Source organism: Rhinatrema bivittatum, chromosome 3 (assembly GCF_901001135.1).
Source record: "Rhinatrema bivittatum chromosome 3, aRhiBiv1.1, whole genome shotgun sequence".
Taxonomy (NCBI): domain Eukaryota; kingdom Metazoa; phylum Chordata; class Amphibia; order Gymnophiona; family Rhinatrematidae; genus Rhinatrema; species Rhinatrema bivittatum.
In genome coordinates, this window is record NC_042617.1 from 539,501,315 (window position 1) to 539,525,382 (window position 24,068).

The 24,068-nt window shown below is 42.9% G+C and overlaps 1 protein-coding gene across 2 annotated transcripts in view; it reads right to left on the bottom strand.

Annotated features, from left to right (window-relative positions):
• The window catches only part of LOC115088273 (sodium/potassium-transporting ATPase subunit beta-1-interacting protein 2), a 297,184-nt gene that overhangs the window by 80,275 nt on the left and 192,841 nt on the right, over nt 1-24,068 (bottom strand). For both annotated transcript variants that reach the window (XM_029596390.1, XM_029596391.1), the window contains exon 2: nt 14,740-14,800. In XM_029596390.1, coding sequence (XP_029452250.1) covers nt 14,740-14,800 — 61 coding nt within the window. The remainder of the gene's footprint in view (nt 1-14,739; nt 14,801-24,068) is intronic.

A 24,068-nucleotide genomic window follows, 5' to 3' on the forward strand; every position in this document is an offset into this window, starting at 1 on the left:
ATTGCTCCCGGGGCTTTCACTGGACCACCAAGTGATTTTAAACCATTTTGGGGGGTTTGGGAGGGTGGGAGAAGGTAAGGGATTAGTTTTAAAGGGTCGGGGTGGGTTTAGGGGTTGTTTTGGTGTGCCGGTTTTCCCGCCCTCCCCCCAAATAACTCCCGTTAGTGGACACAAACCCGATTAACAATTTTTCACGATAAATCGGGGGAATTTCTATTGTATCGCACTCTTTAACGATTTTTGACGATTTAAAAAATATCAGACGATATTTTAAATTGTCAAAAAACGATTCACATCCCTAGATCTTAGGTTTCTTTGTGGGACATGTACACACAGTGCTGTGTTAAGCCAGTCAGCTTTTTCATCATGGTTTAATTTATGTATTATGCATAAGGCCTTATATTGAATTCTTTGTTCAATTGGGAGCAGGTGTAGATTGGCAAGCGTTCCTGTAATGTGATCATTCTTTTTTTTGCCAGTCAAAATTCTAGCAGCTGAATTTTGTAATATTTGTAGTGGCCGAATTGTGGATTGTGGTAGTCCTAAAAGTAGGGAGTTGCAGTAGTCTGTACTTGCGAATATCATTGCCTGCAAAACTGTGCGGAAATTGTTTAGTGTTAGTAGAGGTTTAAGTCGTCTTAGGATCATTAGTTTCGCATATCCTTCCTTTATTTTCAAGGAGATGTGTTGTTTCATGTTTAGCTCAGGGTCAATTATTACTCCTAGATTTCGTACTTTAGTTGCTAGCTCAGCAGTTTGGTTATTTTTAGTTGTGAGTGTTGGTTGGATGTGGTGTATGTTTTTACGTTCAAGGTGTAGGAATTCCGTTTTGTCGATGTTTATTACCAGTTCCATCTGATTTAAGAGCTGTTTAATTATCTCAAGATACATATTAGCAAGTTTCATTGTTTCTTCAATGGTGTTTACAATTGGTAGCAGTAGCTGTATATCGTCTGCATATAAGTAGTGTATGATTCCAAGTCCTGCTAGTAGGTGACATACCGGGAGGAGATAAATGTTAAAGAGTGTTGCCGAGAGGGCCGATCCCTGTGGGACACCAGTTAGCAGTGTGACTTTGTCCGAAAGTGTATTTTTAATTTGTACTTGGAAGCATCTGTTTTTAAGGTATGACTCAAACCATTTTATTGTTTTATTAGTGAGACCTATTTCTTTCAGTCTATTGAGTAGTGTTTTGTGATTTACTGTGTCGAATGCTGCGGAGAGATCTAATAGAACTAGAATGTAGTGTGTTCCAGTATCAAATCCTCTTAAGATATTATCTGATAAAGCGAATAGTAGAGTTTCAGTGCTGTTGTGTGTGTGTGTGTGTGTGTACACTGTATATGTGTATATATATATTTATATGTTAGGGGTGGTAGCGTGAACATTTTTCATTTTTACTTCTTTTTCATTCCAGGGATGGGCCATTTTGGGGCCACCCCAGCTCATTTTTTTTTTGTTCCCGCTGAGGTAGATCTTCAAAACATACGCGCGCGCGTACTGACGCAAACAAAGTACACCAGATTTTATAAGATACGCGTGTATCTTATAAAATCCGGGGTCGGCACACGCAAGGCTGCACAAAATCGGCAGCCTGCACGTGCTGAGCCGCTCAGCCTGCCTCCATTCCCTCTGAGGCCGCTCTGAAATCGGAGCGGCCTTGCAGGGAACTTTCCTTCCGCATCCCCACACCTTCCCCTCTCTTCCCCTATCTACCCCACCCCCCAGCCCTATCTAAATCCCCCCCCCCTACCTTTGTTGGGCAAGTTACACCTGCTTGAAGCAGGCGTAACTTGCGTGCGCCGCCCCGGCATCCCCCAGCACAGGCCGCAGTGCCGGGGGACTCGGGACTGCCCTCCCGGCCCTCCCGGCCCGCCCCTGAACCGTCGCCACGCCCCCGGACATGCCCCAGACCGCCCCTGCCCCGGACACGCCCCCGGACACGCCCCTCCCACCCCTTTTACGAAGCCCCGGGACTTACGCGCGTCCTGGGGCTTTGCGCATGCCGGCGGCCTATGCAAAATAGGCACGCCGGCGCACTAGTGCCCTGCACGCGTAAATCCAGGAGGATTTACGCGTGCAGGGTTTTTAAAATCTACCCCATTTTGTCTTTAAAAAAAAAAATCCAGAACCTCTCCCCAACCTCCCGATTTATTAAAAGATGGAGCCAACCCAACATGTGGAAACCCCCACTTACCCTCCCAATCCCCCCAGGACTCACCCAAAATCTGTGATGGCCTAGTAGGGAGTCCAGGAACAGCCTCCCGTTCCCGGACCGGCAGCTGCAATTAGTCAAAATGCCCTTTCGCCCTTACCATGTGACAGGGGTTACCAGTGCCATTGGCTTGTCATCTTGATACAGGGGAAGTAGCATTTTGGGGTTTTGAGTTGGCGGAGTGGTGTGGTATTTGCTCCCTATTTTTAGGCTTCACAGACTGATCAAAGGGAAGAAACTTTGCCCTGGCCTTTTCCCCATGCTCTGGAAGAGATTGTCTTAGGAGAGTGGAAGATGAGTTTTTGAGAGAGTTGTTTGTTTTCATGAGCATTTTGCTTTTTGGGATTGTTGCCTCTGCTTTATAAGGTCAGGATAAGGTGCTGTGATTCCTTTTGCCCAGCTATGGAGGTACAGCAGTGATATGACAAGAAGAGAAGTATTTTTATAGAGTTTTGTTCTTGTGTTTATGAGAGGAATTCTTTTGCTACCAGTTCCTGCTCACTGAGGAGGAGGAGAGATTTTGGATTTTGAACCCGTTTTGGGACTTTCTCCCACCAGAAGGCCAGCTTTTATCATCAGAGAAAGAGAGAGGAGATCCTAGCCCCACTAGAAGCTCACTCTCTATTACGAAAGCATGTTGGATCTTTATTTCGTGCTTGCAATCCTAATGACACTGACTCAGCTGATAAATCTGAGGAAAGAGGTGTCCTTGGACAGCTTATTTTTGTGTGAAGATAAATTGGAGACTTTTTGTTGTGAATTGAACTTCAAGTATTTTTGATTGCAGCACACTTTTCTTGAACTCCTCACCAGAGTGGGGTTAATGGATTAATGAATAAACCTGAGAGAGCAACCAAAGAGAGAATGAAAAATTGTGTTTTGGTACCCACCCCTGTGAACCTAAGGCCCCATAGGTTTATTCTTCTCCCCACCAGAATGAACCTTGGCACCACAAGGGAACTGGATTATGTTTGTGTGAGAAGGCGACCCCTGAGTAAAAGTGGCCCTGAGGACAACAATATGCCCTGGCCTGTATACTAGGGGGTCCCCGAAGAGGGGGTTACACATATAGTTATATCCTTCTATATATAGTGTTGGTATGTAACCAGCACAATAGGCAAGGAGAAAAATGGAGACACAACTTGCTAGTACAAGTTGCACTCTATCTAGAAGCCTTTGTAGACTAAATCCTGCCACTCTGTATCAGGTGACATGACTGAAAGGCGTGTTAGTCCCTTGCTGTCTGTGCTATAGGATGACCTCAGTCCAGATGGGGAACTGACAGTAGAACCTTCAGCTGCTGGTGGAAAGTTTGGGCTTGTTAGGAAGAAGCACTTACATTTTAAGACAAAATTAAAAAAAATATTCTTTGAGGTTTAAGTTATTGCTGGCTGTTTATACTGTCTGCTAGTTGTAAGTTTAGTATTTTCTTGCCAGTGTTAGAATTATTTACTAGTTTTAAGGTTAATATTTGTTTGCCTTGTTAGAATTGTCTGTAGTGGCAAAACAGACTTTGATTCTCTGAGCTAGTAAATATAGTATTTGTTTGCCAGTGTTAGAATGTTTACTAGGTTTAAGATTAGTATTTGTATGCCAATATTAGAATTGTTTGTGTAGTGAGAAAATAGACTTTTGAGTCTCCGAATTATTAAAAAAAATATTATTTGCCAGTAATACAACTGTTTGTGTAGCGGTAAAATAGATTTTGATTCTCTGAACTAATCAAAGCTAGTATTTGTTTGCCAGAATTGTTTGTGTTGTGGGAATATAAACTTTGATTCTATGAACTAGTAAAAGATAGTATTTCTTTGCTAGTATTTGAATTGTGAGTTTGCAAAGGTCACTTTCTTGATCTAAGTCTAATGTACTGATTCAAACTAGTAACTAGTTGCCTAGGATTCTCACCCTCCCATCTACCTTATCTCCCACCTACCTTTGTCTCATTTTTTTGTATATTCATCCCTACTAGGAGAAAAGTTTTCAAAATAAGACAATTAGTAACTTTAATTAACAATAAATTAACCCTGATTTTTAGTGATTGATTTTAGACTTGCTAGTCATTCACTAACATTAATAACCCAGTTATAAAATTTAAAAACTATAAATTTTAAGACACCTAATAAATACATTTAAAAACCCTAATCACATTTAGCAACCCATAGATTGAAACATACCTACTCCTTAATTAGCCTTTAAGATTTTATCAACTCATCTAATTAAGATGCAGATAGAAGCGAGATGGGGGCTAGCCAGTCTTTTGCACCAAGTGTCACATGTACGATTAACTACTTGCTGGTGAGAGGCTATATGTGTGTACCTGGTGCAAAGAGCTCCTGGCTCTCAGAGAATGAATCCAATCTCTGGAGGCAAGAGTGGCAGATCTGAAGGTCTGAGACAGAGAGGTATATAAAGTAGAGCTTCAGGGATTAGTAGAGTGGTCCCAACTCCAGTCTAGCAGCCCTTGTACTGCTTTGGAGGATCATCACCATATGTGACAGGAAGTATTCCTGTAGCTAGGACCTGCTCTCCAGGTAATGTTTTATCCTCTCTCACTAAGGATTTCTCTCCAGGGATCCATGAAAAGAAGGGAAAGGGTTAAGACAGCCATTGTATTGGGTGATTCAATCATTAGGAAAGTAGGTAGCTAAGTTGCTGAAGGGCATGAAGATCACTTGGTAGCTTGCCTGCCTGGTGCAAAAGTAGCAGATGTCACCACCTAGATGTGCCACCTAGATAGGAAACCGAAGTTCAGAACTTCCAGCTTTGTATTTTCAGAAATGCTTCCTGTTCCACATGTATGGTCCAAGAGGCAGGCTAAACTCCAGATTCTCAATGCATGGATGAGAAGGTAGTACAGGGAAGAGGGATTTAAATTTGGTAGGACCTGGGAAACATTCTGGGATGGGAAAGATTATCCTGACAGGATGGGCTCACCTTAACCAGAGTGGAACCAGTTTGCTGGCACTAAACTTTATAAGGAGATAGAACAGCTTTTAAACTAGATGATGGAGGAAAGCCAATAATTAGCCAAAAACATATGGTTTGGAATGATGTATCTTTGAAAGATACTAATAAAACAGGGAAGTTAGGGCATCCCGAAAAAGAGATTGCAATAAATGCTACAGAGGCCCAGGTGCCTTTAAGAAAAGAATAGACAGCGCAAATACATTTCAAATTATCCAGTAAACAGGTAAGCAAACAAAAAAAAGCGTACTTTCAAATGTCTGTATATAAATGCTAGATGTCTAAAAAATAAGACTGAAGAGTTAGAATTCTGTATATAGCACTGATTGAAGAAGTAGATATAACTAGCATCTTGGAGACCTGGAAGAAGGAAGATTACCAAAGAGACACTGTGATGCCAGGGTACAAATTATATTGCAATGATAGGATGGATCAAATTGGCGGAGGGGTGGTGCTATATGTTAAAGAGGACATAGAGTCAAACAGGATAAAAGTTCTGTAGGAAACAAATGCACTGTAGAATTTTTATGGATAGAAATTCCATGTGAGAAGGGGAATAGAATAGTAGTGAGGGTGAACTACTGTCCACCTGGCCAGCATGAACAAACAGATGATGAAATGCTAATAGAAATTATGAAAGCTAACAAAATTAGCAATACATAATAATGGGTGATTTCAGTTATCCCACTAGAGCATCCCGTGAAGGCACTCTCTACATCCCATCCCTCAAAAATGCACACTTCTCCTCCACAAGGGATCGAGCCGTATCCATTGCATGCCCCACCCACTGGAACTCACTACCCACTTATCTCCGCCTCAAGCCGAGCACTATCAATTTCAAGAAAAAGTTAAAGACCTGGCTCTTTAAGTAGGCTTACCCAGACTAGGGCCATTACTCTTTGATCCCATTACCACAGAATTCCCCTATCTAATTCTCTAATTTTTGCGTTACTTGTTATCATGTTAAGTCTATTTAGTTATATCTATTTATATAGTTATACTTTTGTTTCCTCCTCTATTCTTTACTTTAGTTCTAGTTTTCTGTTAACAGTAGTCCAATCCCCCCTACCTGTTCCATGTATTTTTCTACCTTCAGTTTAATATAAACTGATATGATGTGCACACTAATGTTGGTATAAAAAAGTTTATAAGTAAATAAATAACTAAATAAATAAATAATATTGACTGAACAAATGTCACATCAAGACATGCTAAGGAAGTAAAGTATCTAGATGAAATAAATGACTGTTTCATGGAGTAGCTGGCACAAGAACTGACAATAGGGGGAGCTATGTTAGACCTACTCCTCAGTGGAACACATGATGTGGTGTGAGAGGTAACAGTGTTGGGGTCACCTAGCAATAGTGATCATAACATGATTACATTTAACTTGATAACTGTAGGGATGTGTGAGGGTGACCGAGAAAATTACTTTGGCTGGAGCAGAAAACCACACTGTTGCATTCGGAGGTCCATGTGCTGCTCTGCAAACTGCCACTCTTAGCTACTGAGCCAGACCATCCCTGCTGCCTCTAGATGTAGCAAAATGCCATCAGCAGTCCGCCCGGCAGGGTGCTGCTTCCCGATATGGTGACACGCTGCCGGCTCACCATGAGGCAGGACACCACCAACCTCAACCAGCCATACTACTCCTTAGGTCCATGCCCAACCAATGCCAATGTATTTAAAGGGCCGGCTGCAGGATAAGCCCTATGGTGCCTCCTGATGACCTCACACGTTCAGCCCTATAAAGGGCCTTCTCTGGCTCTCCCTCACTGCTTCAGCAACAGATCCAGTAGCTCTACAGTAGTGCGTGTTGCATCCCAGTGTTCCAGTTTTCAACCAGCTCATCTTCAGTCTTCATCCAGCTTGTCTTTAGTCTTCATTCCAGTCTATCCCATCCTCTATTGCCTGCTTGTTCCAGTCCTTGCCTGCCTGCCTCAGACCTATTTGTCCCCCTCCCTCTCCTTTGGACAGATTTCAGGGTTGACCTCTGCCTGGACTTTGGATACATCTGACTGCCATCTGTCTCTGACCTCTGCCTGAACTTCAGATATGCCTGCTTGACATCTGCCTATGACCCTAGCTGGCTTCAGACCTTCCCTTCTCTAATTATCAGGGAACGCATCTATGTCCTGTCAGCCTCGGCACCCAAAGGCTCAACCTGAGGGGGAGCATGGGCTGGTATAGGTGGTCTGACTAGTCTCTGCCTCACTGGATCCACCTGCCGATGGTGAGAAACTGCAGGGCTCCTCCCTGAAGATAGAGCCAATCTACCCTTGGCCCAAGAGTCCACAGATGCAACACACTGTCTCCAGCCTTTTCAAATGCACTTTCACTTTATTCACATTAACAGCACTTCAACAATAAAAATGACCTTTGCAGTATACTTAAGAACATAAGAACATAAGAAATTGCCATGCTGGGACAGACCAAGGGTCCATCAAGCCCAGCATCCTGTTTCCAACAGAGGCCAAACCAGGCCACAAGAACCTGGCAGTTACCCAAACACTAAGAAGAACCCATGCTACTGATGCAATTAATAGCAGTGGCTATTCCCTAAGTATAATTGATTAATAGCCATTAATGGACTTCTCCTCCAAGAACTTATCCAAACCTTTTTTGAACCCAGCTACACTAACTGCACTAACTACCTTCTCTGGCAACAAATTCCAGAGCTTTATTTACTTCTCATTCCAGGCCCTCTCCTGGAGACACAGGGGCCTCCTGAACTTAGCTGAGCTTACACTCTTATCCTGCCCTGCAGGGTCCCACCCAGAGTTGGACCCTGCAGGGCAGAAAGAGTCTGGAGAGCGGGACCAGCTGGGACAGGCTTTAACGTGGACCAGGCATCCAACCTGGTTCTGCATAGGTTTAAAGGGGAAAACAGGGGCACTTTGTCACAGGGGGATACTAAGGATATCTACTGTGATAGTATTCAAAAGAGAGGCTATGATAACATGAGGAAAATGGTTAGGAAAAAAAACCTGAAAGGAACAACCACAAAGGTTAAATGTTTACATTAGGCATAGATGTTTAAAAATACCATACTGGAAGCCCAGACCAGATGTATTCCATTCCTTAAAAAAGGGAGGAGGGATGGCCAAATGACTGATGACAAGTGCTTCAGAATACATGACTTTAAGAATCAGAAGACGATTTGACTAATAAGAAAGATGAGAAGACAAAAATTTCAATCTACCTGGGGTTTTCAGAGGTAGCTAGAGAGTGACATAGGACAGTAGATGTGCTCCCTGTAACTCTGCCAGATAGACCTCCTGCAACCTGCATGGATTTTCACATGGAGTATCATAGCTAGACTAGGCAGCAGGAGCTTGGCAGATAGCTTGAGCTGAAACTAGCTGTAACTCACTAAGAGTTATAATGCCACTGCTCTGGTGAGCCCTTGTAGTTGCAGCATTTGCTGAGAGTTACTGTAAGGCCCCTGCAGTCAGTGATGGGAATGCTATAGTCAATGCTATGGAGGATTAAAGTGTCTTGGGGCAGCATTCAGAACACTATCCAGTGGCCCTTGGGAGCGCGAATGCCCTTCTCAGACAAACATAAGGTAAAATGTTTACTTTTTGGCTACTGGGCTTTTATACAAATTTGTGAGTTTGTAAATTTTACTACAGTGACATTCATCACCACCTTAAAAATAATTATTCAGCTGCTTCATACATAAAGGTTCTGTGTTGTTTCCAGTGTTAATCCTGGAATTCCTGCTCCCATCACCATATCCCAAGGCTGGAAGGGGCATCATTTTTGCACATCCCAGTTGCATTCTCTGTGTGCTTCACTATTTTCTGTTGCTCTCAGAGGGCCTGAGGGCATATTATGTGGCTGCTAACCCCCAAGGGTTAAGGAACAATAAGCATCACAGCAATTGCCAATAAAAGGACCTGGGGAACAGTTTGTATCTGTTAATGAATGTATATTACTGGGCCCAGTGATTAGTGTAGTGATATACTCTTGAGTACTGTAGTGAGCACTGATAATTGAAAGGTATGTAAGGCCTTGGTATCAGTAAATTCAAGGTTACATATTATTCAGAGCTTATTACTTCAAGGGCAGAATGTTGCACTGTGTATATGCAGTATGTTTGTACCTATTTATATATATATATATTTATTTATTTATTTATTTATTTAAAATTTTTTATAGACCGACATTCATCAGGGATATCACATCGATATCACATATATATATTTTTTTAAATTTAATCTTTATTAAGTTTTTTAATCAATGACTTACATCATGAAAACAAGTAAATATGTAATTCAACAAAGTAATTAATACAGGAAATATATTATTATCACATCATTCAGTTGTTACATATTCCATAATAGGGGGAAACTTTTAAAAAAATCTTTAAATTGACATAACTGATACAATAAAGAGAAGGAGTTATACAATTTTACGCACCATCGTCCTTAAATGCCTCAGCCTGGGCCTGACTTTTATCTGATAGAAAAGTTTCCAAATGTGTTGGGTCAACAAAACCAAATTGTTTACCTCTATAATTTACTAAGCATAAACATGGAAACTTTAGAAAAAAAGTAGCACCAATAGCAATTACTCGATGTTTTAAAAAGTATTTTCTTCTTGCCTGAGTGGCTCTTGCCACATCAGGAAATATCTGCACTTTATGCCCGCAAAACAACATATCTTTAGATCTAAATTTTTTTTTAAACAATATCTCCTTATCTTGTTCGGCCACAAAGGAAATAAAAAGAGTAGCTCTATTATTTATCACATCCATCGACTCCTCAAGAAAGGTCGACACTCCCATAGTAGATGGGGCATCACCATTTTCATTTTGCCCTTCAGTACCCCTGATTGGCCTTTTAATCAAATAATAAATCTTCGAAATTTTAGGGAGGTCCTCATCAGGATACAATAAAAACTCTTTTAAGAATGTTTTAAACATCTCCCAAGGTGAAAGTAACCGAGTAATAGGGAAGTTTATTATTCTCAAATTTCTAGATCTTAATAAATTTTCTATGTGCTCTATTTCCTTATGCATCGTGATGCTTTCATGTATAAAAACATTTTCTGAGGATTGAATCAATTGTATCTTATTTGTTAACACTGACACCTCTTCCTCATGTTTTTCTAATTTCTTCCCATGTTCACCTATTTGGTCTCTATTAGAATTAATAGCTACCAACAAAGATTCATTCATCTTTATCACATTATTATCTAACTTAGAAATCATTCTTCCCAAATCAGCTAAGGTAACATTTTCAGGTATTACCATCGGATTATAGCCAGGACCTGGGTTAACTGGTAGTGTTTTTTGTTGTACATTAACAATAGATAAATTAACATTCTCAGTTCCTTGAGGCATACTTGTGCCTCCCTGAACAACTCCTACCAGTTCTCGAGCTGTTTCAATTGATGTTAATGCTGATGACTGTAATAAGGACGCAGGTGCTTCGCCAGGACTTAAGGAGGTCGTAGACATACCTCCAGAACTGTCCTCTTGTGGCGTTTCCAACCGTCTGACAACGTGTTGGTCCATCGGGCCGATGCGATGTTGTTGCACTGGAGAGGAGGTAGTAAACTTCGCCTTCCGTTTCTTGCCCATCAGGAAAAGCAAAACAAAGGTAAATCTCCTAGCCGGCCTCCGGCCCTCGCCAGCCTAAGCCGGACCAAGCCGCGCGCCCCTTTGGAGCGCGCGGCTTAGGCAGCGCGCTGGCGGCAGCGGGGCGCCGCCCTACCGCAGATTTTATTGTCAGTAGGGGCGCACTCGGCTGACGTCACCCGCCGGCGACTCAAGCCTCTCCTGCCGCAAGGTCTTTGTCTCGGAGTCCGGTATGGCAGCCCAGGGAAGGTGAACACCTCCTCCTCCTCCTTCACTCACTCCCCGTCCAAGCGCCGCCCTACCGCGGATTTTATTGTCAGTGGGGGCGCACTCGGCTGACGTCACCCGCCGGTGACTCAAGCCTCTCCTGCCGCAAGGTCTTTGTCTTGGAGTCCGGTATGGCAGCCCAGGGAAGGTGAACACCTCCTCCTTCTTCACTCACTTCCCGTCCAAGCGCCATCCTACCGCGGATTTTATTGTCAGTGGGGGTGCACTCGGCTGACGTCACCCGCCGGCGACTCAAGCCTCTCCTGCCGCAAGGTCTTTGTCTCAGAGTCCGGTATGGCAGCCCAGGGAAGGTGAAAACCTCCTCCTTCTCCTTCACTCACTCCCCCGTACATATTTATATTTAACCCTTTATGTGCAGCTCTTACTGCAATCCTGGTTCCTGAAATAATAAAAGGGATGTTTTACACTGATGTGTTTGTTGGTTCACAGGTAAAAGATATAGGTGTACTATTTGGGTACTCATTTCCAAGACAGAAGTCTATGCGTATAAGAGGAATCCATGATTATATAGACCACACCCCTGATGATGTTACATAAATAAAAGATTCTATGTGATTAATCCCACTCATTGCTCCAGAGGGTTTTATTTACCTTGTCAATCATGGACTATGCTGAAGTTGTTTAACACAGGCTAAGGACTAGACACTGCCAACATTTCTATTGGGGTTTTCATGCAGATTCTTAGGAAGTTGTGGTAAGTTTCAGACTGTGTCACATATTGTCAAAAACTGTCCTTTTACCACATTTTGGCGTTGTCTAACAAATCTGAACTTAGCATGTGAGGAGGCTGTTATTTGGTTTGTGGTTTTTCATTTGCTGACTGGACTTTTAGTGGAATTATCCTACAATTTGCCAATAGTTGTTTACTATCTAAAAATGTTATCGATAAAATTTTCCTCTCAGAAAAGAGGAAATGATATGTTTAAATACTTTAAAACTTGCATTTTAGAGGCATGGGGACTGAGAAGCAGGAATTTTCACTGGGGAAACATGGTGCCCTGGGCAAGGGTTCCTGGCACCTTCCCTACCCACACATTACTTGCCCTCCCTGGCTGGCTGCTTGGCTCCCAAGGCTGCACCCACGTTGGGGCAGGCTGGGCTGCTATTGGCCAGCCCGGGGGGCACACACATATGTTCAGGTATGAGGAGTAGTATATAGAAGGGGCTGCTGCCAGGCACAGGAGAAAGCACCAAGGAAATGTCAACTTTTTTTTTTTTTTTTTACAATATATGCTACTATTAAAACATGTTTTCCAGTTATATTAACACTAAATAGGGCAATGTGATTGCTCTCTTGAGTTATCCTCTACCTTAAAGAAAGGAATGCAATCTCCAATTTTCTTTGTTATTTTTCTGCAAGTTTTTCCTGGGAATCATTCCACTGGATAGAGGCGTAAGAAGAAAAGGATATGTTTTTATAAAGTATGCCAAAATACACGGCAGTTCTTTCAGAAAATTTGAAGTGGTTTACCTACTTAACACTTAACAAGGTCTTTAGCCTGTTAAATGAATTCCCTCCTTCCATCCTCCAAGACTGAGATTAGCAGCAATGCTACCAGTATAGTAACAGGACTGACCCTGGTTGCCTCTCTTTGTTGCCCCAGAATATTACCTTCTAGATAAACCCTCCCATTACCTGCTCTGGTGGCTGGGCAAATCTGATTCCAATGGACAAGAAAAGTAATCTTAGGTCACCATGACATACAGTGCACTATGGGGCCAAATGGAACAATATTTTTATTGGTAGGGTAAGTAAATATGACCGCACAACATCTTTGTTTTGTCTTAGAAGACTTAATAAGAACAAATCAGGCCAAAACTCTGAAGTGTGATTTTCTGCTCATTTATTTCCTAGAGAGTGACTGGAGTGAAAATGACAACTTCTAGCTGTACAATATTGTGTGAAATGAAAATCTCTGACTTTGGTTTACAGTGGATGGTGTGAAAGGACATGATTTCTCTTGAAATGCCAATGATATACTAAAAGAAAATGTTTACAAACAAGGGTAACCATTTCATTTAACAAATGAGGCTTACATTTTCCCCATAGATTCAAAATAAGAGAAACCCTTTACTACAGAGTCCTTTTTTTTTTTTTTAATTAAGTGAGGATAGTTGATAAATTGGGCCATGCATATGTAGAACTCTCTTTAGTTTACACTGAAGTCCTGTTATCCTTGTCCCTCTTAACCTCCCAGCAGACAGCCTGTTGCCACTGTTGTAATGAAGCCAGCCTATAGGAGCCTTGAAACCAAAGTACTATCAAGCCCAATTCTCCATGGCACATCACAAGGGTGCTGTGAATCCTAGGAGCTGGTTTAAGGTATTTAAGTATTGTTTTCCAGCTTCAAAATAATAGAGATTTCTCAGCTCTTGACAATCAACAAGACATCCCCAAAGACTCACCTTGGTGGGAAAACGTTTTGCTCCATCAACAAGTTTTCAGAAGAATTTCTGATCAGGAATTCTAACACAGTTTTGCATTTTTACCTGCTAGCAATGATACTGTAACAAAATTAGTTTTGGTTTTTTTTATTTATCACGGTTGCAATAGGTAAACAAATCCAATTACTCAATCTGATCCCTTTTGTACATTTACAGTGAATTCTGCCACAAGGGTGTTATCTGCGCAAGTAAACAGAAGAAAACTTAGCATATAAAGGAAACTTTCATTACTTTTAGTTGTACTTAGGGAGCAGTAGGATCTAACACAGAAATTACAGCATCATCCATCTGAAGTGAAGTTCTGTGAAATTATCCTAAAGGAGACCTATTATTTACTCTGGCTGTAATCTTGGGGTTTGCAGAATGCAAGAGCTGCATAGAAGCCATCTTCAAGACAAATCAAGTTCAAACAAAGATGTTTGGCTTTCTGCTCATTTATTTGCTAACAATATTTGAGAAGATTGAAATGCTACAGCAAAAGTGATACACTCCCTCAAAAGGAAAAAAGAAAGTTTACATTTAAAGTTATTTTCACTTTGATTTGGAGCTCGGCACTTCCCAAGACAGCATCAATGCATTTCCTGTCATTCCCTCCCGTGCCTGTGAGGTAGGTACTCACTCCCTGATAGACTGCCTGGGAGGATCAGAAGGCAGACTGATGCACAGTTCTTAGAAGCAAGCCTCAGACATCAGAGACATTACTTCTAAATTTGAAAGATTTCACCCCTCCTTTGTTATTGAATTGGCATGGAAGAATGTTCTTGATATACAACCTAACAACATGGGGAGAGTCATTTTCTTTAATAATTTGGTCATTTGTGATAAACTTTGCCTCATTTCAGCAGAATTCCACTAAAACAGTACCACTTCACATAATGTTTTCATGTTATATATATATATGTGACCTATTTGCAGTTCAAGGAAAGCAAAATGAGTACAAATGAATATTAAAACACTGTTTCAACTGGTGTATACTGTGGGATACGTGATATGGCACTGATAACATTACTAATAAATAAAATATTTCTTTACACGACCACCGAATGATATAGTAAAGGATTACATCAAATCTTTAAAACAGAAAATATTTTTAGTTTTGCGCTGTTACCAATTCTGCAGAGGCCTTCCATGATGCATGTAAGTATAGGCTGGGTCATGGGCAGCTCTCGCTTAAGTTTTTCAGAACTATGAACTGGGAGAAAAGTGGATTTTTTTAACGTAATAGTATTTTGATACTTACAGCTGTCTTCTTCTTCAGTAATACATTTCACAACATAACAGGCATAGATGAACCCAGCAAGCTAGAAAGAAAAACAGGAGTTTTAGATTTAAGGAGACTGGATATTCACCATCAGACTGTGAAGAAATTAAAAAGTAGTTAAATGTCTCTTCCCATGAGGAATAACTGGCTGGTTCTCCAACCTTATCAGGTTTAACACCTGGAAGAAAGCTCTATGCACCTTATCATAATCAGTTATTTCAAAAGTACACATCAGAATTGAGGTTTTGGGGGAGCCCAAGGACCAAGGTTAACATGGGGGGAGAGCCTGTGCTAGTCCCCTCCACCCCACTCCATCCCTGGGAAGAAGAATTTGCTGGGCTACTCCTTGAACTTGTCCACTTGGCTTATTGCTGGAGATGCTGTGCCATTGTTGTCTTCACAATGGTCGGTGTCTTCAGTTGTTGATTCAGTGAATAATAAGCAATGGTCTTCACAAGTCCTTGGAGACCAGCACATCTTAAGCAGTTTGCATTTCACATATTGTTGACAATTGCTCTTTCACTGTAGTCAGCATATTCAGCAGCTTTTCCAGCCTTTTTCAGCTTCCAGTTTGTTGGTTCAGTAGTTAGAATGAGTTGTAACAAAAGTCTGCCTTTAGTCAATAGATTTGGACCTGAAAAGCTATGCATTTGAAGCAGTATATAATACTACAAATCTGTCTGAATGTTACACATTCCCTCGTGACACTGAGCAAAGGCATTGACTTAAGCAAGGGATCACAACAAATAAATACAAATAAATAAAGGTGATAACAAAAATGAAATAATCTAAATATAATAATAAATACAAAAGAAGTAAATGAAAACCTAAATATAATTTAAATTATACTAAACAATAACTAATTAATAATTAAATTAGTACTAAAATTAAGTATTAAGAAAATTCAATCCACATTGCAATCTGTATATTAGTGAAAGAAATGTCAATAAAAAGGAAATAGTAAGAGGAAATAATACATAAGCAATAAAGTAATCAAAGACCTCCTGCACGCGGGCCGTATTGCCAATATTCAAAATGGCGCCGGCGCTACCTTTGCCCTCACTATGTCATACGGGCGCCATTTTGAATATTGGCAATACGGCCCGCGTGCAGGAGGTCGCTCCCGGACCCCCGCTGGACTTTTGGCAAAGGTGAACCGGTAGATATAGTATACTTGGATTTTCAGAAGGCGTTTGACAAAGTTCCTCATGAGAGGCTTCTAGGAAAAGTAAAAAGTCATGGGATAGGTGGCGATGTCCTTTCATGGATTGCAAACTGGCTAAAAGACAGGAAACAGAGAGTAGGATTAAATGGGCAATTTTCTCAGTGGAAGGGAGTGGACAGTGGAGTGCCTCAGGGATCTGTATTGGGACCCTTACTGTTCAATATATTTGTAAATGATCTGGAAAGAAATACGATGAGTGAGATAATCAAATTTGCAGATGACACAAAATTGTTCAGAGTAGTTAAATCACAAGCAGATTGTGATAAATTGCAGGAAGACCTTGTGAGACTGGAAAATTGGGCATCCAAATGGCAGATGAAATTTAATGTGGATAAGTGCAAGGTGATGCATATAGGGAAAAATAACCCATGCTATAATTACACGATGTTGGGTTCCATATTAGGTGCTACAACCCAAGAAAGAGATCTAGGTGTCATAGTGGATAACACATTGAAATCGTTGGTTCAGTGTGCTGCGGCAGTCAAAAAAGCAAACAGAATGTTGGGAATTATTAGAAAAGGAATGATGAATAAAACGGAAAATGTCATAATGCCTCTGTATCGCTCCATGGTGAGACCGCACCTTGAATACTGTGTACAATTCTGGTCGCCGCATCTCAAAAAAGATATAATTGCGATGGAGAAGGTACAGAGAAGGGCTACCAAAATGATAAGGGGAATGGAACAACTCCCCTATGAGGAAAGACTAAAGAGGTTAGGACTTTTCAGCTTGGAGAAGAGACGACTGAGGGGGGATATGATAGAGGTGTTTAAAATCATGAGAGGTCTAGAACGGGTAGATGTGAATCGGTTATTTACTCTTTCGGATAGTAGAAAGACTAGGGGACACTCCATGAAGTTAGCATGGGGCACATTTAAAACTAATCGGAGAAAGTTCTTTTTTACTCAACGCACAATTAAACTCTGGAATTTGTTGCCAGAGAATGTGGTTCGTGCAGTTAGTATAGCTGTGTTTAAAAAAGGATTGGATAAGTTCTTGGAGGAGATGTCCATTACCTGCTATTAAGTTCACTTAGAGAATAGCCACTGCCATTAGCATTGGTTACATGGAATAGACTTAGTTTTTGGGTACTTGCCAGGTTCTTATGGCCTGGATTGGCCACTGTTGGAAACAGGATGCTGGGCTTGATGGACCCTTGGTCTGACCCAGTATGGCATTTTCTTATGTTCTTATGTTCTTAAGTCTTATGGGGGTCAAGAGGCCCCCCAAGCTGGTCAAAAGTCCCTGGGGGTCCAGCGGGGGTCCGGGAGCGATCTCCTGCATGCGTGACATCGGGAGCCAGGAGCCAAAATGGCGCCGGTGCTACCTTTGCCCTGTCATATGATAAGGGCAAAGGGCCACCGGCGCCATTTCTATTAACGCAGCCGTGGCCAGAGAGCGGGAGATCACGCCGGGACCCCCCCCACTGGACCCCAGGTTATTTAAAACATTTTGGGGGGGTTCGGGAGGGTGGAGGATTTATTTTAAAGGGTCGGGGTGGGTTTTAGGGTTGTTTTGGTGTGCCGGTTTTCCTGCCCTCCCCCCTCCCCCGATAAAACGATTTTTTAGCCAAAAAAACTAAGACGATCAGATTTCCCCCCCCCCCTCAGCCAAAATCGATCGTTAAGATGATCAATCACACGATTCACAACCCTAGTAGTTAAAGATGATGGAATTGCTTTCTCTGGGCAGGGATGAGCACAGGAATATGATGTCTATATGTTTATACTGTGCATAGCATCAAAGCTATGGTAGCATATTAACAGTATTTAAAGGGTCTTGGTTTTTGGGGTGAGGGACTGTCATCTACCCCTACTAATGGTCCCCCTAGTGCTGCTCCTTCAACTGCTTGCCAGTTTGGTTCATTGTTGGAACCTTCTGACCTTGGTTTTTCTCCTCGAGCTGATGCCATTAAAGGCCTGCCAGCTACAGCAAGTTGCGTTTGGCAGGATGCACCAAATGCGTGTGTCCTTTGGTAAGCCCTTTTGGGAGTATCAGAGACAAATTATTTGTTGTTGGGATTATTATTTATTGGGAGGGAATGTACATGCTTATTTTGTTGTCTTGATGTAGACATTTTCCTCAATTGATGCCAAAGGGAAACTATGTCAAAACTGCTTCAGACCTTCTCCAGAGACTGGTAGCTTCACCCTGCTTAAGGTCAGCAATTTCACCATCTTTCAGTCACTAGATAGTTTGATTAGTCTTTACCCTCTATACTACAATCAAATAATTGGTTTGCATGTCAGGATTACTTTAAAACTTCTCCAGAGTTTCCTCTGACTGTCTCTCTCTTAGGTCTAGTTTCATCATTTTGCAATAAATATTGCAAAAAAAGAAAAGGGCATGGTTAGGGTAATTTTCATGGTACAGTTTTGCATAGGTATTTCACTACAACACACATTAAATTTATCACACCTGTGATATTTTCCTACATTGCAGATCTGGAGAGAGGGAGAGGGAGAGAGAGAGAGAGAGCAAGAGAAACTCTGTAGAGGCTCAGCAAAAAGTAAATTATTTATACCACTGTTATAGGGGGCACCAGTAACTCGGGGTGAGGTTTGTGGGGTGAGTTGGGTTTTGGGGACAAGTTTAACATGCACAGTCATACATACGAACAGCACAGCATCAATGAAGAATGAATGTGATTTGGCGTGATGAAAGGTGAAAGAACAGTAGATTTGTACCATGTTCTCTCTACCTAACTTGATTGCATCCAGGTAGAGAGTGCATGTTAAACTGCCCCCTAAAACCCAACTCACCCCACAAACCTCACCCCGAGTTACTGGTGCCCCCTATAACAGTGGTTTAAATTGTTTTCTTTTTGGTGAGCCTCTACAGCAGGGAACATAAGAACATAAGAACATGCCATACGGGGTCAGACCAAGGGTCCATCAAGCCCAGCATCCTGTTTCCAACAGTGGCCAATCCATGCCATGAGAACCTGGCAAGTACCCAAAAACGAAGTCTATTCCATGTAACCATTGCTAATGGCAGTGGCTATTCTTTAAGTGAACTTAATAGCAGGTAATGGACTTCTCCTCCAAGAACCTATCCAATCCTTTTTTAAACACAGCTATACTAACTGCACTAACCACATCCTCTGGCAACAAATTCCAGAGTTTAATTATGCGTTGAGTAAAAAAGAACTTTCTCCGATTAGTTTTAAATGTGCCCCATGCTAACTTCATGGAGTGCCCCCTAGTCTTTCTACTATCCGAAAGAGTAAATAACCGATTCCCATCTACCCGTTCTAGACCTCTCATGATTTTAAACACCTCTATCATATCCCCCCTCAGTCGTCTCTTCTCCAAGCTGAAAAGTCCTAACCTTTTAGTCTTTCCTCATAGGGGAGTTGTTCCATTCCCCTTATCATTTTGGTTACCCTTCTCTGTACCTTCTCCATCGCAATTATATCTTTTTTGAGATGTGGCGACCAGAATTGTACACAATATTCAAGGTGCAGTCTCACCATGGAGCGATACAGAGGCATTATGACATTTTCCGTTTTATTCACCATTCCCTTTCTAATAATTCCCAACATTCTGTTTGCTTTTTTGACTGCCGCAGCACACTGAACAGAAAATTTCAATGTGTTATCCACTATGACACCTAGATCTCTTTCTTGGGTTGTAGCACCTAATATGGAACCCAACATTGTGTAATTATAACATGGGTTATTTTTCCCTATATGCATCACCTTGCACTTATCCACATTAAATGTCATCTGCCATTTGGATGCCCAATTTTCCAGTCTCACAAGGTCTTCCTGCAATTTATCACAATCTGCTTGTGATTTAACTACTCTGAACAATTTTGTGTCATCTGCAAATTTGATTATCTCACTTGTCGTATTTCTTTCCAGATCATTTATAAATATATTGAAAAGTAAGGGTCCCAATACAGATCCCTGAGGCACTCCACTGTCCACTCCCTTCCACTGAGAAAATTGCCCATTTAATCCTACTCTCTGTTTCCTGTCTTTTAGCCAGTTTACAATCCACGAAAGAACATCGCCACCTATCCCATGACTTTTTACTTTTCCTAGAAGCCTCTCATGAGGAACTTTGTCAAACGCCTTCTGAAAATCCAAGTATATTATATCTACCGGTTCACCTTTATCCACATGTTTATTAACTCCTTCAAAAAAGTGAAGCAGATTTGTGAGGCAAGACGTGCCCTGGGTAAAGCCATGCTGACTTTGTTCCATTAAACCATTTCTTTCTATATGTTCTGTGATTTTGATATTTAGAACACTTTCCACTATTTTTCCTGGCACTGAAGTCAGGCTAACCGGTCTGTAGTTTCCTGGATCGCCCCTGGAGCCCTTTTTAAATATTGGGGTTACATTTGCTATCCTCCAGTCTTCAGGTACAAGGGATGGCGATCTCCAGTTCTCGAGGGCCGCAAACAGGCCAGGTTTTCAGGATATCCACAATGAGCATGCATGAGAAAGATTTGCATCCAGTGGAGGCAGTGCATGCAGATCTTTTTCATGCATATTCATTGTGGATATCCTGAAAACCTGGCCTGCTTACAGCCCTCGAGGACTGGAATTCACCATCCCTGCTCTACAGAGTCTCTCTCTCTCTCCCCCTTCTCTCCTCTCTTCTCCTTCTCTCTCTCCCCTCTCCAACTAGAATTTGCAATAAATCCCATTTTAGCCATAACTCACAGCTATCAAGGCATAATGCCAAGAGAAAAAGTACAGTTACTTCCAGCATTAAATCTCACAATAGTACATTTTCATGTGCAACATTAACCAGCCCTCATTTCCATTTACTCCACCAAAACTTCTCCCACTTGAATAAAATTTTGAAATTTGCAAATGCATTTTGCAATGCGGTATTTATTGCATGCATTATGGCATTATTGTGAGTATTAGGACGCTAACGCGCGCAATAGGGCCCTAACGTGATTTAATGAATGACCCCCTTAGTGCTTTATGGTATTCCTGACACTGTAAGTGTTGCTTTGCTTCTCTCACATTAGCCTGGGGGATTCATGCCACTGTTGGTTCTGCTTTGCCTCATGGTGCTTAGGAGTGTTCCTGCCATTGTTGGTTCTGCTTTGTTTCTCTCATGGTGCCTTTGGCTTTTCATGTCACTGTCTGTTCTGATTTGCCCCTCTCATTGAGCCTTGGGGTATTCCTGACTCTGTTTGGGCTGCTTTACCCTTCTCATTGTAGGGATGTGAATCGTGTCCTCGATCGTCTTAACGATCGATTTCGGCTGGGAGGGGGAGGGAATCGTATTGTTGCCGTTTGGGGGGGTAAAATATCGTGAAAAATCGTTAAAAATCGTTTAAAAATCGAAAAATCGAAAAATCGAAAAACCGGCACATTAAAACCCCTAAAACCCACCCCCGACCCTTTAAATTAAATCCCCCACCCTCCCGAACCCCCCCAAATAACTTAAATAACCTGCGGGTCCAGCGGCGGTCCGGAACGGCAGCGGTCCGGAACGGGCTCCTGCTCCTGAATCTTGTCGTCTTCAGCCGGCGCCATTTTCCAAAATGGCGCCGAAAAATGGCGGCGGCCATAGACGAAAAAGATTGGACGGCAGGAGGTCCTTCCGGACCCCCGCTGGACTTTTGGCAAGTCTCGTGGGGGTCAGGAGGCCCCCCACAAGCTGGCCAAAAGTTCCTGGAGGTCCAGCGGGGGTCAGGGAGTGATTTCCCGCCGCGAATCGTTTTCGTACGGAAAATGGCGCCGGCAGGAGATCGACTGCAGGAGGTCGTTCAGCGAGGCGCCGGAACCCTCGCTGAACGACCTCCTGCAGTCGATCTCCTGCCGGCGCCATTTTCCGTACGAAAACGATTCGCGGCGGGAAATCGCTCCCTGACCCCCGCTGGACCTCCAGGAACTTTTGGCCAGCTTGTGGGGGGCCTCCTAACCCCCACGAGACTTGCCAAAAGTCCAGCGGGGGTCCGGAAGGACCTCCTGCCGTCCAATCTTTTTCGTCTATGGCCGCCGCCATTTTTCGGCGCCATTTTGGAAAATGGCGCCGGCTGAAGACGACAAGATTCAGGAGCAGGAGCCCGTTCCGGACCGCTGCCGTTCCGGACCGCCGCTGGACCCGCAGGTTATTTAAGTTATTGGGTGGGGGATTTAATTTAAAGGGTCGGGGGTGGGTTTTAGGGGGTTTTAGTGTGCCGGCTCACGATTCTAACGATTTATAACGATAAATCGTTAGAATCTGTATTGTATTGTGTTCCATAACGGTTTAAGACGATATTAAAATTATCGGACGATAATTTTAATCGTCCTAAAACGATTCACATCCCTATCTCATTGTGCTTTAGGATGTTCATGCCATTGATGTTGGTGCTCATTACATTTCCTTTGGTGCCTTGGGATGTTCATGTCACTGTTTCTGCCCTTTGCTCTCTCTGGTGCCATGGTGTGTTCCTTCAAAATAGAAAAACTGGAAAGAATGTGACTGCATAATAACAATTAGAGATGTGAATCATGTGCCAGATCGTCTTAACGATCAGGTTCGGCTGGGGGGGGGGGGGGGGGAATCTGATCGTTAAGATATGTGAATTGGAATAGTTTCCGATTCCAATTCACATCGCTAATTTTTTTTTTTTAGGGAGGCCTGCGCTGCTAAAAAAACCCCCACCGACCCTTTAAATCGACCCCCCCAAAACCTTTTAACATTACCTGGTGGTCCAGGGGGGCCTCGGGGGACGATTTCCCGTTCCCAGGCATCAGCTGCGCTAAAAGAAAATGGCACCGATGCCCCTTTGCCCTTACCATGTGACATGTTATACTATATAATAGGGGCTGATGAGTAAAGATGGCCGGCGCCATCTTTAAAGATGCCAGCGCCATCTTTAAAGATGGCGCTGGCCATCCACTGCTCCTACCATGTGACAGGGGCCGGCCAATGGCACGGATACCCTGTCACATGGTAAGGGCAAAGGGGCATTGGTGCCATTTTCTTTTAGCGCAGCTGATGCCTGGGAACGGGAAATCGTCCCCCGAGGCCCCCCTGGACCACCAGGTAATGTTAAAAGGTTTTGGGGGGGGTCGGGAGGGTGGGGGAGGCTAAGGGGGGGTCGATTTAAAGGGTCGGGTGGGTTTTTTTTTTATCAGGCCATCGGCACCATTTTAATAAGTGGCAGCCAAAATTGTGCCGATGGCCTGAGAGCGGGAGATCACGCTGGGACCCCCCATTGGACCACCAGGTAATTTAACATTTGGGGGGGGGGGGGGTTCGGGGGGGGGGGGGAGGGTAAGGAATTGGTTTTAAAGGGTCGGGGTGGGTTTAGGGGTTGTTTTGGTGTGCTGGTTTTTCCGCCCTCCCCCAAATAATTCCCGTGCCCTATTTAACGATTCAGGACGATTTATGACGATAAATCGGGGGCATTTGTATTGTATCTTGCACTCTGACGATTTAGGACGATTTTAAAATTATCTGACGATAATTTTAATCGTTCAAAAATGATTCACATCCCTAATAACAATATCCCAAAAGAAAAGTCACATATATCACGTGATTCATTAGATAAGGTATACCTGATATATGTGACTTTTCTTTTGGGATGGTGTGTTCCTTGCCATGGTTGGTGCTGCTTTGCTCCTCTAACAGTATCTTGGAGTATTGTTGATCCTGTTTGTGTTTCTCTGCTCTGCTCTCTTAGGTCTATCCAGTACCGAGCGGTAGGAAGAGCTGCGTTAGTGCCCGGCGCACCCGCGGTTGCCGCACGCACAGTGCAGCTCTCCTACCGCTCGATCCTGAACTATAATTTCATGCAAATGTAAACCGCGTCTAAGAAGGATCCGTGAAGAGTTAGGCCCGCGCAACCCATTTTACTGGATAGAGCGCCTATACAGTATCCTGGGTGCGCGGGCCTAACGCTTCACGCCACGCTGGTATCTGTCATTTCAAATGTCATTTGAAATGACAGATACCAGGAAGTCAGGACTGCCAGTCCCCCCTCCCCTCCTCCCGAAGCAGGGCGCGAAAAGCAGCCTTGCTCCGGGAAGAGGGGAGAAGGGACTGGCAGTACGAAGCGGCGAAGCGACTTACTTTTTGCACCCCCTCCGGACATCGGACGACCTCTCCTGCCTCCAGCT